The 17898-nt window shown below is 40.6% G+C and overlaps 1 protein-coding gene across 2 annotated transcripts in view; it reads right to left on the bottom strand.

The window, feature by feature from the left end:
* Window positions 1-436: 436 nt before the first annotated feature.
* Window positions 437-17898, bottom strand: part of LOC104574491 (uncharacterized) — a 105205-nt gene continuing 87743 nt past the window's right edge. For both annotated transcript variants that reach the window (XM_088526385.1, XM_088526386.1), the window contains 9 exons: window positions 16821-16937; window positions 15627-15868; window positions 11017-11182; window positions 10451-10547; window positions 9956-10031; window positions 9483-9608; window positions 8245-8412; window positions 7835-7892; window positions 437-535 (listed from right to left, as the gene is read on the bottom strand). In XM_088526385.1, the coding sequence (XP_088382511.1) occupies window positions 437-535; window positions 7835-7892; window positions 8245-8412; window positions 9483-9608; window positions 9956-10031; window positions 10451-10547; window positions 11017-11182; window positions 15627-15868; window positions 16821-16937 (1149 nt within the window). The remainder of the gene's footprint in view (window positions 536-7834; window positions 7893-8244; window positions 8413-9482; window positions 9609-9955; window positions 10032-10450; window positions 10548-11016; window positions 11183-15626; window positions 15869-16820; window positions 16938-17898) is intronic.

The following is a 17898-nucleotide window of genomic DNA, read 5'->3' on the forward strand; positions in this document are numbered from 1 at the left end:
TGGGAATTTAAAACCATTATACTAATAATATGGCAAAATCCATCAGAAGAAGCTGCATTAATTGCCTGAACGCAGACCATCAAAATCAAAAGACCTTTGAGAGGTGTATATTCAGATATAAAGAAAAATAACTTGTCCCTATTGTTTGAATGCTGTTAGATTCTGCATACTAGTCACAATCCAAATAGCAGCTGATGATGCGTTGCTGAACTCCATCTCCAGCAGAGACTATAAAATTTTGCTTTGCTAAGCTAAAGTTTGGAGTTTAACTTTATTCCCAAGGACACTCGCTACATTTTGGACAGGAAATAAATACCCTGAAACTATTTGCTAACTTTTTGGTTTTGGAAGATGACGTTTGTTCCGAGTGCCTCCAGGCTAGTGCTCTGTGCGACGCTCGTCGAGGCGCCTCGGCGCTTTCCTCGGGGCTTTGCCGTCACCGTTCAGCCCACTTGGCTGCCGGGTAGCGTTCCAGGAGCGCCGTCCTCAGCTGAGCCGTGTGGATTTTGTCTCTAGTCTCTACAGTGCAGGTGACCTGGGAAAAGAATTAGGAACACTCTTCAAGACATGGCAGCCTTCTCAGATAAAGGTATTTCCAACTAAATCCTAAAATACAGTCTTAAAAGCAAAACGACCAGGCAGCATAAAAGCTCTGGACCTTGCGCTCCCTGTCTCCACAGGTAAGACTGCTGGCACAGGAAGCCTGGGGCTGTCCAGCCCTTCCGTGAGAGCTGCAGGCCTTGCAACAGCCCCACGCCAGGGCCTTCCAAGCTCGGAGGAGATGCCCCAGGGCTCCAGCTCCAGGGCTGATGCTCTCCGGGCTCCTGGGAAAGAGCTTCCTGCTGTCCCTAACAGGCCCCTGAAGTGACCCGTTGGCAGCTTCTCTTTTCTGTTCCTGGGGAAATGTGCCCTTCGCTGCTGCTCTTGCACCCAACTTAGACACCTGCCTCACCAGATTTCCCTGCTCCTGGGCAGCCTGTGTGCCAGCATCTCCATCCTCTTGTCCTTCTTTCTAAATTCCTCACCCATGGACCTGTTCCACACTGCTGCATTATCCCTGCAGTATTCTGGCTGGCTTCAAGCACTTACACAACTTTCACCTGTTTTCTTTTTGTTTGGTTGGTTTGTTTCTTTTGGTTGTGTTTGCTTATTGCATCAGTTCTACTGCTCTGTTAGAGTTGTCGCTAAACCAGATTAAACCTAGGCAAACCTGAACTGGACAGTTTTCTTTTTTAGCCTTTACTTATCAGAAGACTGATAACATCAATGCAAATTTTTTCAATTCTTCTTTGATATATCTTTTCTATATACTCACATCTTTATTGCATCATTCTAAAATCTGGGCTCCTTTTTGATGTGAAATAAATATAGTCAAAGTCTGCCAAAGGTGAGGCACCAGTGCACGGTGCACAATGGAAATTATAGTTCAAAAATTTAGGCCACTTGTGCCCTCTCTGCTCCTGCTGGAACTATCACTGATGTTGAAAGCGCCACGTGGAAAAAAAGCCTCACAAAAGCATGGAAATCTAGGGAGGAAGGGATCCAGGATGAGTCAGGGTGCATCAGCAGGGAATTTATTGCAACAACATATCTACAGAGAACAGAGAGGAAAAACTAGTCTTGATAACTTTAAGGTGGATTGCTAGAAACAGATGTTACATATAATGCTCTTATCAGAACTGTATCCCCCAAGGAAAACAAGGCAGAAATAAAAAAATAGAGCCTTACCTCAATTTTGTTTATGAGCACATTCCTAAATCAGAATTTTGTGAATTCATGTTTCCTGGAATGGGCTTTAAACGACAACAAACCTTTAACCAAACTATTGAATAAGAGGATGAAATACCAACTCCAAGTTATTCTAAAAAAACTATGAGCTCATTCTAATTAAATAAAACTTCTTAAATATTCATCATGAAATAAGCTACATTTCTGGTCTGTTTTTGTAACTTTGTGTCTTATTCACAACACTGTTCTATTCCTTTTACAATCTCTGGAACACATTAGACGCCAATTTCTTGCTCCGCTGAAAAAGCTGGACTTTGTCAGGAGAAAGAGACAGTCATAGAAGGAGGAGTTAATACTGAGGGAAGAGGGGGGAACACCATGACAGGGAAAGGTATCTAAAGGCACCAAAGCACCCATGACCCTGTCTCCAGTTCGCACCAAATCCTCAAAGCATTTCAGCCATTTTTTTATGAGTACATATTCATCTTTCACAGAGTTTGCGACTAAAAAAACACCCACAAAACACTTTTTCCTCCCCTCTGCAGCAATCACATCTGTTTTGTCCTGAGCAAATCAGTTGTTGCACTTGGGACTAGTTTGAACTTGCTAGGTTCAGCTTTGAATATTTGGCAGCGGGTTGCCCTGCCCTGGGAGCAAGCACAGGAAGGAATTTTGACTGACGGAGGGAACTGTCCTCCTCGCTGCCCTTTTCCTTCTGCTGCTGATTGAAGTCAGAGAGCGCGTAAGCATTTTGGACGAACCCTGCCTTTTTGTTCTGTGCATGAGGAACGTCTGACACAAATGCAATACTGGCCCTCAGTGTGTTGTAGTGTAGCCTAAATGAAATGGCAACAACAGCAAACAACTCTTAAAATCGACCTGATCTTTTACATTGGCTAGGTAATGTAAGAGAGAGAGTTTACTCACAAGTGGAGCAAAGAGATAACAAGCCTGCATTTTGCAATAGCTGCACAGATCCAAAAGTCAGGTAAAGCAAGTGTGGGAATTTGCTTTCCTGCTCAGATGAAGACAATTTCCACTGTAGCTTTGTATCTCTTCATAGGCTTCCTCCTTCTTCTTCACTTCACCCAGAAATATGATTTACCTGGGTGTCATCAGGAGAATCCCCATATTCTCAGGCAGGTGACAACAGGTACTTCCCGGGTTACATACCCGCTGACCAGCTAAGAGCAACTCCTCCAAGTTGGCCTTGTTTAGGAGGCAGTGGCAAAACTTATTGCCTGATGTAAGAAACATTCTTAAGTAACTGAGGACATGCGAACCCAGAGAGAATGCAAGGGGGCAAGTACAGCTTTAGATTTCGTTCACAATCATAAGCCCTCAATACTAGCACTAGACACAGGCCTTCTGATTGAACAGGGCTCTCACCAGCTTCAGGACCCTGCTTGCACTACAGGTCTGTCTTTGCCATGTGTCAATGAACAGTATATTTCTATGCACTTCTTTGCTTCTAGATCTTATCCTTGCTGGAGTGAAAAAAACAAAATAAAAATGATACGCCTCGATAGCACTGTTACAATAATCAGCCAGATGGATCTTTTATTGTGGCAAGTAATCCAAACACCGAATCTAGCCTTGGGGGTTAGCTAGCCTGTTTTTTATAGCAGGCCTACAAATAATGGAAGACAAAAGTGTCTTTGCTGAATATTTGTCTCATGGATTCTATTTAATAACTGGAAAAAATAACTAGAAATAATTAAAGGAGAAGGACAAAGACTAAAAGAAAATGATTATGGAAAAGATTAAATGAAAGCAATTACTGTGCAACACGAACATAATCTGGATATGTCTAAATTAAATTATTCATAGGCATTAATTAGTTCCATTTCAAAGAGAGGAAAGTTGGTATCTGCACAAATAAGGGAGATTTAATATGTTCTGTGCTGCGTCATTTGGCTAACAGAATGGACAGCTCAGCTCCTTTTTATCTGAAAGTCTCTCATTTGGGCATTTTGCCTTTTAAATCATACTTCTCTAGATAGTCAAAATCCAATCTGTGTGTTTCTCAGCTCCCTGTTGCCTCCTGCCTTGTTGTAGGCTGCCTGTGCAGAAAAACCATTAGGTGAACCTGAAAAGTCAGTGCTAGAGAACAGAGTGAAGTGGCTCTGTTCAGTCAAAAGATTTACAGTCTTCTGTGCTCATCCATGCTCTGGGTAAAGATGGATACTAACAAGGAATAGTGCTATTCCTTATGCCCCATTTATTCCTGTCTAATTCACCGAATGTTTGCATCCCACTTCTTTAATCCTAGATACCATATTCATACTCCTTTTCTAAACTGTTGATCTGCAGGGATTAAAAAAACTGAATATTTGTGATACAAAAATATAGGTTTGTTTACAGGCACATCGATGGAGTTAGAAAAGACAACTTGGCTTTTTTAATTTAAATATACTATATTATATATTTACATGAGAGTCCATCTTTGTTTATACATCAGTTTCAATTCCAAATATGAGGCAAGGCTTCCTATTAAGAAGATCCAACACAGTGTTTTTCCCAGTTCTCAGCAAGCACACACTGCAGGTTAATGCACACGAGAGAGGGTGCGAGCGCAGCCCGGGCGGCCGCGGCGCAGGGACCGGCTGCCCAAAGCCCACGGGGTTGGTGCCACCGCCGCTCGCGCGGGAGCTCAGAGCCACCACGGCTGCTGCTTCGTTGTGCAACGCAGCCCTTCTCTCTTGGCAAGCCCTCGTATCCCTGTCGGTGAGCACGGGCACAAGAGTGCTATCACAGCATTGCACAATTAAGATAAAAATCAAACAGGCCAAATCACGGCCTCTCCAGACACTTTCTTATTTGAGGTGTAGTATTCCATGCTGGTCTGGTATGGGATGCTATTGCAGAAAAGTACTTGTGGAGTATTGAATTCATTTCCTCTCTCAGAGGAAAAAAAAAGAAGAAGAAAGAAAGAATTATTTGCGCTCACGCTCCAAATGTCTCCAGTTTACAGAGGGGAAGCTGCAGCAGGGAAGCAGCGGCTTGCCCAAGGTCATGCAGGAAATGCTTTTGAAGTGACCGCATCCCTCGTGTGGCCGGAGAGCTGCGTGTTCCTCAGTAACATGGAATATGCTGGCAACTAGATAATCTCCTCGGGTCTTCTCAAAATGCATGTTGGCCCCAAGGGTTCACTCAGGTTGACCAGAACACACCAGAACAATTTAAAGACTCCTGGCCCAAGGGGAGCAGATGCTACATGGAAGTAGGGATGACGTGGCACAAGGTGGGCCAGGAAATTCCACACACAAAGCAAGCTGCAATTGGCCTAGGAATTAATACTTGGTTGCACAGTGGGAGGGAGAAGGAACACAATGAGGCTGTTTGGACCATTGGTCTCTTCCAAGGTGCTCCAAGCCCAATTCCTTATCTGCCCATTTTGTAACTGCTCATGTGGAGGTAAGACAGATGTCTCCTAAGCTGCTGTTCCTTCCAGAGTGAACTAAGTCACAGTCCTCTGCAGGACAGAAATCCAGTATGAGCCACAAGGAAAGAGAATCTAGAGGTATGAACAGGAAATATGTGAAAGAAACTCTCATATTTTTCCCAGAAATGGGACAAGGTGATCACACTGCACAAACCACTTAGATTCAACATCTGCTGAATCTAATGCAGCCATAAACCATTCAAGGAAATAAAGATTTGTTTCCCTTGCTTCTTAAAACTATTTTCACTAGTGAAATATTCCAAAAGTGATCTTTTCAAAAGAGTAATTTGAACACAAAGCATTCTTTTAGAAAGTCATCACTACTGCTGAAAATCAGGCTATCAGCAAGGATCTTTCCACAGAGCGCTCCAAGCACAGCCTGGATGAACAGGCATTTCACCAGAGAGGAAGAAGGAGTCTCTGTTTCCCTGAAGGGCAGGGAATAGCAGCCACTTTGAAATGAAAGGGTAAATCTATAGGGATGATTAAATTCCAATTAAAGCCTGATTAAATCCCAAGATGACAATCTTGACAGGACTCATTTACTATTTGAAATAAGCCACTGTGTGTACTACACTCTTCTGTTCAACACGTAACCTATATCCACAGTCAAAGCATGTAATAAAGTTAGAGTGGAGCAGGTACAGCTGTAGTATCTTTGCTATGGCTACCACTAGATCAATAGAGCTATACAGCAGACACAATAACTCCACTTCTTGATCCAGATTTATATGCATGCTTAACTTGATGTACTGTGATTTACACTGAGTAAAATGATTTAAAGTTCTCTGCAGGTCTGCTTATATGTGAGTATGTGCTTAAACAGCTTTGCAACAAGAAAAAAAAATCAAGCATCCTACACATATGAATTAAATTTACTATGAAAACATGCATGTTTTTATATCTTGGTTTTGAGCAAATTCATTTTAATGCTTAAAGATAAATTTGATATGTTGTCTCTTTTGACTACTGTTGTTCTAGTTTTCCAGCAAAAGTTTTATGATTCACTACCTGGATATAAGCACCTGCAAAGTCACTGAGGTCTATAAATCCAGATCGCTACTTTGTAGCTCACATCTGGTTATCCAGTAGTGCCTTACAGACTGGTTAAAAGCCATCATGCTAGTCCAACAGCCAATTTAATAATTCAGAGACACAAATTCCTCCCTTTAACCCTGTCGTAGTGCAATGTGGTGTCAGATTCCTGAAGTGTTTAGTCAGTGAAAACAAACTGTGTTCATTTAAAATGTAGGTAGAAGTATATGACACATTTTTAAATTCAGAGACTATTTGCTACAGATTTTGATCAAATTATCCAACTGCAAAGGTTGCAATAGCAATGAAAAAATATTCTAACATTGTCAATCAAAAGAATAAGAGAGTAGATTTAGTTTAATTTACTTAGTAACATGAATAAAGATTACAAGCCTTATTTCATAAAAATTATACTGAGAACTCTCTAGAAGAGTTATGGGGCTTGTAGGACCCATCTTTCAGGCAAAAAAAAAAAAAAAAAAAAAGGTTTATTAGAGGTAAATTAGTTGTTTATGAATCTGAAGCATTTGTCAAGTGATTTCATTGTCATGCTACCTTCAAGCAACTAAACGAGTATGCTGGCACCTTCCTCACGGCACACTGAGAATGGTGTAAACTTAGTCCGAGACACTTCAAAGAACTATTAACCAGCAGCTTGGAAAGATGTTCATGAACCTCACTGCAGTCCTTGGCTACAGTAATCTTTAATCTAATCTGTTCTTTATTTCTGCAAACAAAAATGCTGAGCAGGTTTTTGCATCCAGGAAAATTCATTTGTAAAACATGAGTCAATCTGGAGCTCCTGCAGCTATGGAATTTAGTGATTTTACTTCATATTTGAACAGAAACATGGATCAGTAGCATGATCCTTTCTTATTCACTCGTCTTGCTGTAAGAATTCCAGTTGTGAGTCAGTTTACTGAAGATCCCAAGTCTGACCCTTTCGTAACGCTACCCACCTGCAATTTCACAAACTGTTGGATTAGGTTTGGACAATAGTAGCATGAAATCAGGGAAACCACACCTTTGCAAAACCAGTTGAAATAAGAGATATACTAAGAAATAAATGATCCTTTAAGAGGTGACATTAGCTGGTAACACTTCTTCACTGCTGTTGTATCAAACACTCAGCATCAGAATGACAACTTTGCTCTGTGCTGTTTATGGACAAGGTACAAAACTGAGGCCCTAGTTAAAAATGAGGATACCTTTAGAGCAAGGATATTACCACATGGGTTTAAGGCAATTTGATCTTGGATAATTAGAGGCAGCCTACACAGCTCACTCGTCCAGTTCTGAATGGATGCTGAAGCTTGCTCATCACTTCCTGCACAAAATTATTCACATGATGGTTTGCAGTGTCAACAGCTGGAGTATTTCACTGACTCTGTTGCAATAGCAGGTAGAACAGGTAATATTTATATGCCTATTAAGTGGTGAGGCAGGATTATGTGTAACGCAGAAGAGACGGCTGATTATCATGCTACTTTCAAAATCACTAAGCCCTCTGTGAACTATATTCACTGTTGGACTCCATCAAAATTCCACACATAGCAATACAGGAAAACAGAAGAAATGCAGGGAAATCAGTACTGCTAAAGGAACTGAAACTGCATTTTATCTTACCTCAACAGTGAAGAGCTCAGTTGTCACAAACAAGCGTTCTTGTTTGAGATCCAACACTCTAGATGAAACAAAAGAAAAATTAGAGGTTACAACAAGCTTTGTCACTGAAAAATAATTTCAGTGTTTGGTCCGTAACCACTTCTTCTGGTTTCCATATTAGATACTTCCTCAAAGATGCAAAGATGTTTGCACATTGATATAAAAAGTTAGGGAAAAAAGGTTTATTGAAATATCAATTACAAAAATGCAAGAAAAAAAAAAGAAAAAGAAAAAAAGAAGTTACCTTTCATGGAGTTACTTTCCTTCATATGACATTGAGAAAAATGTCCAAGTCTTTAACACTCTCTGTGCTACTTTCTCTCTATATATCCTCACTACACATATATCCCTACTGCTTGTGTCTGACTTACCTTGCTTCCTCCCGAGCCAGAAGCTCCAGTAACTTTGCAATGTCTCCTGGGCAGTCAGAAAGCACAAGGGAAAACCTGCACACTCTGTTATCAAGGGTCAGTGCACGAGCTATGCACTCTTGCAGCAAGTGTAATTCCAAGTTTCCACTGCATATGGCAACTGCCACTCTGAAAGGAGAAAGAAAACAGGATTTTTGATTAGTCAAGATTTGTGCAAAGGAATCATCAAGTCACAGACAACAGCTTCTGGGATTGCTCTTTGGTGAATGTGTGTTACATCTCAGAGCAGCTCCCTGGCTCTCAGTATTTACTGCAGGAGTGAAGTGGGACCCTGAAAGGTGGATGCATTAGATTGTCTGAATTGTTTTTTGCATTGTACATTGTTAATGTTTTTAAAATGATACCATCCTCTACAGAACCAAATCCGACCTCCTTTGAACCTAATCCTGCAGAGTTTCCCATTTATTTTAGCTGTACTGAGTTACTGAATTGAAGTTGCTGCCCTGGCTGCACTTTATCAGCCTGTTCTGAAAAAACTGCTTCATTTAGTATTTTAGTGTGCTATGTTGTTCCTTAAATTCTGTTGTTGTTGTTTGAGTCTATCCATGTTTGAATACTCTCTGGGTTTCTCCTGAGCCAAGGCTCAATCTGCTTAAGCACTGAGCACTCACACCCAGAGGTAAGAAGGCACTTAGCACACGTTCAACCTCGAGGCCAAGGGTAATCCCATCCCTTTCCCAGGGCGGAGTTCTCCAAGCTGAGAGGCAGGTGTCACTGAGGGACTGCAGATGCAGACCTGGCCTCTCGGCTTGCTCTCCCGCCTCGCTCCCTTACACAGAGGGCAAGGTCCCACAGACACCAGGGGTGATTCCTACGTGGGGAACAAGAGGAAGCAACGGACTGATATGGCAGCATGCTCTGCTTGCTGACTGCCCGGCAGGGACCAGGCCTTGTGCCTGGGTGCAATGGGCTTTCCCTCTAGTCGTTTGAGAACACGAGCAAAGGATCGTGTTTGCCTGCTCTCTGGGCTGCCGTTTGCCTTGATCTGTGTGTTTTTCTGAGCTGTGCACTGTCTACGATAAGTGACCCTGATGAGCTCATTGCTGGCTCAGGGCAAGAACTGCCATTCCCTTAAAACAAGTACCCTCTCTCACCTCTGTTTCCAAGGAAAAAGCACACTCAGGCCCATGCTTTTGGCCAGCTCCTGCTAAGTTCTGGGCTTGCAGTAGCTGCCTTACCTTTTTCCCTTCAGCTCTGGGAGCTTCCCAGCAATTAAAGCTGCAAGTCCAATGGCCCCTTCTGCATCGACTGTGGCTCGCTCATACTCCAGCAATCTCAGCATTGAAATGAGGATGTCTTCCTCTCTAAAGGCAAAATCATTGTGTCAAAACAACAACAACAACAAAAAAACAGCTCCAAAAGCCCCAAACAATCCTTCTATTTATTAAAGATTTTATTAAGGAATTTTTACTATCCTCCTGGTTACGTAATCACTTCATGGTATACAAATTTGCGCTGCTGGGGGTGGATGTGCATCTCAGGCATTCTATTAACTGAAAGACAGGGCAGTATATTTGCCTTTTTATTTTATTTTTTTTAAACAGAACCATTTTTCCAATTAAATTACAGGACCGTATGCTGCCACAGCCCATTCTTCACACCCTGCCACGCTCACACCGTGTCATTCATCGCAATGCTTCTCTTCACCTACCTCACTGCAACAACCTTGTCTACGAGTTTCCCAGTGAGCTGCAAAGAATTGCTGCCAAAGCCATGTCCACTCACATCTGCAGATTGCAAAATACAACAGTAAGAAGCTGGCTGATCTAGACATCTTCAGCATTTTTTTTTTTAAAGAGTTCTGACTTTTTTGTGACCTTAACAGAATAAAACAAAACAAGTGTAGCACCGCTATCATATGATATAGAGTTATTTGATTTTTGTGTGGCAAAAATGAGTCTGGTAATAGAGGAGCAAAGATCTCCCAGAAAGAATTTGCCATGTGCCCTGCAGTACTGGTGGGGAATAGTGTTGAGGTAACAGGTCAGAAGTTGCTCTTAGAGTAGTATGAGTGAAATTCTGATTCTTCAAGGTTAGATCTCATTCAAATATGTTAGAACTGAATTAACTCAAATGGAATTCAGTCGGGTTGGGGAAACAATTACAATTTATATTTTACCTCTAGGAGAATAATCCATTCCATTACCTCCATAAAAGTGGTGGTTGCTGCAAGCCTGCTCTTCAATTGGGTGGCCAGCCTTCAAGGATTGTTGTAGCACAGGGAAGCTTTCAGATTCAACCCCCTAAGCAAGGGAAGCTTGTCAGATTGTCAGCCATGGCAACAATACAAAATAGTAATAAAATTTTTAAGAGCTTTTTCCCAAAATAATTATGCTGTCACTAAACTTATCTTGTGAAGTTTTCAGGGCCAAAGTTGTCCAGTAAGAAATGAATCCAAAACATAGAACTGGATTTGATCTATTTTGGAAGAGCATTCCGATATATATACATATATATATATATATATATATATATACACACACACGTGTGTGTATATATGTATATATTTTAAATCCAGCCAAGAGTCGGCAGACTTTCCAACGTCTCAGATACCCTTCTCCTGGGCAGACACCATGGGCATAGAGGGCTCCTGAACAGGGCACATAGAGACTCTCCCCGTGTCTCAGCAGAGACTAGGGCCTTTTGGAAATCCCACTGGTAGGGAGTGAAACCTGTCAAAATAGGACAGATCAAAGGCAAAGGGGAACTTACAATCACCGAGATATGTGGGTTGAGATGCTTGAGTGCAGCAGCCGACCCTGCCAGCAGACCGCAGTGCCCTCCTGCAGGGAAAACCACCGCGTCCAGCTTGGGCACCTGCTCGTACATCTCCAGCCCCACCGTGCCCAGGCCGGACAGGTAGGCAGCACTGTCCTCTCTGCAGGAAGGAGAGACACAGCTCAGCAACATAACACTTCCATCTGTTCCTTTAAAGATATGATTCAGCAGAAAAGCTACACATGAGAGTACATCAGTAGCATGATCGGGCCAGGAGGCAATGCAAAGGGTCCCTGCCATCAAACAGACTGTGACAGGCTTTGATTCTGATGTTTTTTCAAAATAGTGTGTAACCAATTTGCAAAATGAAATCATGTCAGAGGAAAAAACCTTCTGAAAAACAGAGGCACAAATCCTTCGGTTGCAACCACGTCAGCAAGCATTTCAAGATAGCTGAATTAGCACTCATCTGGGCTCAACAGGACAGTGAGTTTTCGTGCAGGAGAGAAGGCTGCGATTAAAGTGGTAATTAGCAATCAAGGAGAACTCGCCTGACTCCAGCCTGACTTAAACAGCCAGCAGGCTGAAGAGCACATATATCCTTGCTGTTACTCCTATCAGGTAAATACAGATCTGATGAGGACAAAAGTCCTTCTCTCATTGCCAGTACCTCCTTAAGCTTCATGAACTTTCAATGTTGTAGTGAAGAACCAAAAGCAAAGACTGGAAAGACCTTCTCTCTTTATTTACAAGTGGAATTTATTGTTCCTAATAAAAATGTTTTTTCATGAAATTTAAGCCTTGTGTTCACCTTCTTAGATACCAAACAGACTAGTGCAGAGTTAAGTCTTTCCACAGTCCAGGGCCAACATCTGATATCCTTCTGTGAGGTCTTCCAAAGTAATGCGAAGGTAAGAGGAGCATTTATTCTGCCAAAATACTTACTGGTAAAACACTTTCGCAGTTGAATAAGCAGAATAGAGGCAAACAGAGTAAAAAAAAGACTAGAGAAAAGTCTTTATAGTAAATTACATTATTAATTTATATCTATTTCTAAAAGCTGTTTTGGATTTTAGTTAAAAGTTAGCAAAAATGTAAATATTATGTAAAAATGATATATGAATGAAAAATATGAGACTGCTGGTGCCTGTACATTCTGCTTTTCCTGGCAGATGGATAACCAAACAGAATTACAGCTCCAGGGATTTCATTTGTTTTGCTTTACCCAGTGCAATCTAGAACTAAGAAGTTGTGCTGTTCTAATCCTGTTAGACCTGCACAGAGAGTCTCAGCAAGGGGCCCAGATTGCCTTTGAGGTGGAGACTAAGGCCCTCTTGAGAAATCGCTTCAAATATCCAGCAAATGCCTCTGGGCAAAAGCCAGTGTGACCACACAGGAAAGGATGAGGGGAATGAAATTCTACCCCTTAACGGAAGTAAAGACTAAGGCAAGAAATCACAGTGGAATGGCTAACGGAACCCTTGAATTCAAGCATCTTTACGAAGCTACCAAGGGAGGTTTCTTCTCTTTTTTTATACATGACAGGATAGATCACCGGTCTTCTGAAGCAATTTGAATGACTGTTCTAGACAACCACATTTTTCCTGCTAACATTTAACTAAAACAGCAGTTCACAGAGTAGCCTTCAGCTTTTTGTAATAAAAATAAGTTATTTTTTTATACATCTCCCTTTCACTATCATATGCCATAAAAATATGTAAGGAATAAAGGAAGAAGAAAGCAGGAAAAAGGAGAAATTAAATCAGTATATTTAAATTAGCATTTTTGAGTCACAGCTAGGAATCTCGCTGTTTGCCTTCTAAACCAGCAATTGAGGACCATTCTCGAGGCTTCAGTCTCCCAATTAAAGTTTGATGTGACATTTTTTTTTTAGGTTTTGTCCTCCCAGTTTAGGGAACCAGCTGGGCTTCCTAGAGTAACAGACTAGCTAGATCACACATGAATAAGGGAGAGGTCTGCTCAGTATTTGGATATGGATTTACACAAGGTAAAAGAGGACACTCAAGGAAGGAAGGTGAGCAATTCAATCTGTGACACTCTTCCCTCTCTGATTCACAACCCAGTCATTCTCTCACATTCCCCCAGAGGTACTGTGTCACTTTGTGGGCCAATCTTCCAATTAAATATATAATGAAGTTCTGACCCCATGTTATGTGAGCAGTGATTATGTAGATGGCATGGTTGAATTCCAGTTTAAAAAATTGAATTTCCTTCCTGGAACTTCCAGTCCCAGTTGCAACTAGATAAAAAGTTTCCCTCCCAGAACTGAACACTTGCCTCCTGCTTTTCCTAACTCAGCATTTAATTGCAATCAGGAAATATGAAGAACCGATACTGACACACCCAACTGCGGGACATGACACGCTACAGGTAAAGTAGAAGTCACTCGTGTAGTGTTTACTTTGGAAAAGAAAGAATCAATTGGTGGTTAAGGAAATCCAGAGGTCCTGTAAAGCCACCCCTTTTGAGCAACGTTGCCACCAGTGTGATTAATAAATAAGCGTCAGCTCTGTGGTTTCATCTGTACTAGCTTGCAACAGGACAGGGGTTGGATCTTTCCACTGTTTTGACCATTCACTTCTTACCTTTTTCTTTTTTTGCCTCTTCTTCTATCCAGTGACTAATTAATACAAAGTCAACCCCTTAATAGTGCAGATTTATTGCCTGGGAATGCATTTGATATTTGGAAAAACATTACTGTGGTTTTTCCGTCTGCTAAGGAACAAATCACTGAGGATTTTAGGCAAGGTAGAAAAAGGACAGGACACGATTGGAAATAAAGTACAATAAACAAAATAAAACAAAACAAAATTTCCTTTCAGAAGTTCTCTTCTAAAGCACAGGAGATCAGCTAGTCAAATCAGATCAAAGTGTGGTGCACACACCTGCAAGAAGACTGGCCATATCATATAAACATCTCTCACTGAGAAAGCTCTCTCAGTCTATACTGAGTACTCATGTTTCATGCAACTTGTTATGAAAAGATTCATAAACATGATATTGGTCTTCCCTGCCTCGAATGTGAAAAACTATGTTCGAAGTCTTAGGATTTAATTAAACATAGCAATAGACTGAATATCCTTTTTTTTTTTTTTTTTTTTTTGTAACTTGGATACAGTAAAGCTGAATGCTGAGCTCTTATTAACTGCAATGTATACTTTTAGAATTGTTTGGATCTAGATATTGAAGCCCTTTTCTTGCATAGTCCCTGGAATTTTATGAACGTAGAGAATCTACCCTCTGTAAAATAAAGAATTATTTGGGGAGCAGAATTAAACTTGTAATGACAATAAGGCAATTTAGTTCTAATGCCTAAGTGTGATGTGTGGTGAAATACAGCTAGCAGTTAACACACCAATTGACAAAATGGCTAACAGCAATTTTGACATCAAAAGGTTACAGAAAGCTGTCTAGGAGTCTCAATGTATTTAAAATTCAGTGGGATCTAGGGCATTAATTCCCTTGGATTTCTTTGAAAGTCTTAGTGTGAGACCAGATTCTGCCCTTGGTGACAACCGAGGTGTACCAAATAGCCCAGTCCAGCACTAGCTGGTGACACAGCTGGCCCTGTCATTGAAATGCAGAGTTTCTAGTATCATTTGACCAAAACAAAGTGGATATGTAAAAACCAACAAGGAAAGAACTAAGGACTTTCCCACTTTACTCATTCTGTGATGCTCTTTCTAAGGAATATTACCTTAATTATCAGTATCACTAAGTTTATTGTAAGCAGTGCCCAAGAGGCGAGCAGGAACGGGCAAACACCAAGGGGCCGATCAGCCCCACGGCAGCAGAGGCGGTGGGGAAGGAGCTGAACGGGCCAGCACAGCAGCTGCTGTTGTGCATGAACATAGCTGCTGCTTATGTCATGCTAATGATTCACCCCCTCCACCCTTCTGATGGTTTTACTTGGAAAAGGGCAAGAAAAATAGAAAAGGGAGGAAAAAGACAGAAAAGACTGTAGGAAGAAAAGGAAAGGAGGGAAGTAGCACAATTCTAAATATTTCTACCTGTCTTTTCCTGTTCTAATAATCTTTCTATTAGATCCGGCTTATTCAATGACCTCAGGTAGTGCACAAACTTAAATTTATAATCTACTTTAAACATAAGTGAAGTCTCCCCTTAATCACCTTCTTTCAAGCTAGTATCCCAGTTTTGTCAGACATAGCAGATAGGCGGAAATCTCCACAGCATGAATCATTCCTTGCTTTACACTGTGTCACTGAACCCTCTGCATTAAAGGTTGGCTTTTAATGACCTTGCTCCAAAGAGAGAGAACAAAAAAGAATGCTGATCTCAATGCATGCTGATAGAGTTTCATAAAAAAAAGTAATACAGCACACAGTGTAATACCAGCCCACACTATGCCCATTTGTCTAATTTGTGGGAGGATGTTTCATTTTGATCTCCATGGGGATTCATGATTTGTACCTGAAAACATACAACTGTCCATGTGCCAGGTAAGAGAAACCTTTTGATGACCTTGGATCAAATCTTAAATTTATGATAACTCAGGGAAATAACTGTCTCTGCAGAGCTATGTGCTTACGTAATCGTTGTAATCAATCTAGCTTCCCACTTACTCTTCGAGGTAGAGATAGCTGTTCTCCTGTGCCAGCCTCCTCGCATGCAGCTGGGAATCCTTGGTGGTGGTGCCATAGGAGATGACCATGGCGCCGTAGTCACGGCACGTTTTCACTCTGGCAGGGGAAGTGCTGGTTGGCATGATGACAAACACTGGAATATGGAGCTCTGAGGCATGGTAAGCAACAGCCATGGAGAAGTTACTGTCCGAAGCCACGATCACCCCCTTTCTTTGCTGATCCTACAAAACAGGTTTACTTACTGCACATTATGTAGTGTCACATTATGTAGTGTCCCATATGATCATGGATCAGTCTAGTGGTCTGACCTCCTCCTACCAGACTTTTAGCCTTTTTTTTTCCTCTGTACTGCCTGATCATACAGTGGTATTATGATACAGTATATGCATGCCTGGGTGATCTTAGGACCTACACACAAAGTTAGCATAGGATAATTTCATTCTATTTTCATTTACTTCTCTAGGTTCAATTCTTGTTCTGTTGGAATTAGCTGCAAAACTCCATCTAAACTCCAAAAGAAACCTTATCTGGTCCTTCTTCCCTGCCTTTAGGAAATAATTTCATTTCAAGTTTTCTTGTAACAGAAGAAATTCTTATTCATTATTCATATTACTGCAAGAGTGCAAGAATAACCAACTAAACTAACTGAAGTTCAGAAACTATCATGCCAATTATAGTTATTACTATTACAGAAACTCAATAAACTCCTACGACAGATGATAAATGAGTCATGTAATGGTATTAAAATTCATTACATAATCCATCAGTGGTCTAGATTAATTACTGTGACTTGATTTCGTCATGACTTCAACATGCCAGAACAATAATACAGATAAAAACACCTTTATCCAAACGTTAAAGAAAAATGCTGAAGCTTACATTTTGCAAACTCTTCTTTCAAATATTTTTTAGCACATTACCAAAAAAATCCAGTAGATTTGTCAAGTGTAAATAAAGAAGTAAAACATTTTACATTCAGGCATTTGTAGACTTATCTATGCAATAGATGCAAAATAGGTTAAGCACAATGTGCTTCAACAGCACAGTGGTTCAAAAGTAGAGAAACACAGGCAGTCTACAGATATTACAGTTAAGACTAGTTTTGCTTCTGCTCAATTTTTGCAAAGCAGAGTGATCTATTGAGTCTTTTTGAGCATGGACATTTTGTCATACCTGGGGCAGGGATGTCAGAAGATGGAGCACACCTCGTTCCTTCACAGATCCCGTGTACTGGAGGAACTCTTTCTTTAGGTAGATGTCCACTGCATACTGCTTGGACAGTCTAGAATACTGGAGTACAGAAGTATTATTACAGAGATGGAAAAAGTGGAAGTGGAAAAATTAAAAAGGAAAAATATTATTACACAATAATATAATACAATCTTATCTGTTGCTATTTTGTGTTCTTTTTAAATTTTGTTTTATTTTTTTTTTAAACAACATTTCTTATTAAGTACAGATCCAGCAACTCTATAGAATTGGTACCCAATTTCAATCAGCTGCAAATGGGAGTGAAGACTTGTGGATTTAGGGAATCAAGACCTTGTTTTGTGACAAGTCACAGAAACAGATAGATTAAAGGACATCCTGGCAAGATCTTTTAAATATCTGTCTCAAAAGGCATGCAAGTGTCTATATGTACAAGTGTACATATAAAGAGTTATAATAACTGGATAGTTTTATATGTTTACCAGTCCTAGTAAAGTGGGACTTTAAAAGCATTAGAGATTTCTGCAAACTAAACATACCTGAAACAGGTACCTGCTTCGATTAAACTAAACATTCAAATATTTGTAAAATTCAAATCTATAATTAAATATTCAAATGAATGCTTCCAGGCTTTCCAGGATTTACATTTATTAACTTCCTCACCTATAGGTGGGGCCAGATTCTTTATGTTGTTTCTGAAAATCCTGCAAATATAAGAGCATAGATTTTTCACTCACTGTGCATATCTGGCTGCAGAACTGAAAGAGTGCAAAGTTCTGAGTAAACTAGTAGGATACCAGCCTAAACTGTGAAGAACACCTAAGCAAAATAGGACAAAATCACTGGAAAAAAATGATACTTCTTCCCTGGTTCTTCACATTAGTTTTACCATATTTGCTTTTGTAGAGCATCTTAGATTCTACAGCAAACAATGACAAAATTGCTCTAAGGAGACTATCTTGTGACTTTGTAAAAATTGCTAAGGCTCCTGCATTTAAAATATACCTCATTAATTCACTCTGTAACACAGAAATGGTGTACT

This window comes from Tinamus guttatus, unplaced genomic scaffold (assembly GCF_059628265.1).
Source record: "Tinamus guttatus ecotype Peru unplaced genomic scaffold, ASM5962826v1 Tinamus_guttatus_pri_ptg000246l, whole genome shotgun sequence".
In the NCBI taxonomy this organism is placed as follows: Eukaryota; Metazoa; Chordata; class Aves; order Tinamiformes; family Tinamidae; genus Tinamus; species Tinamus guttatus.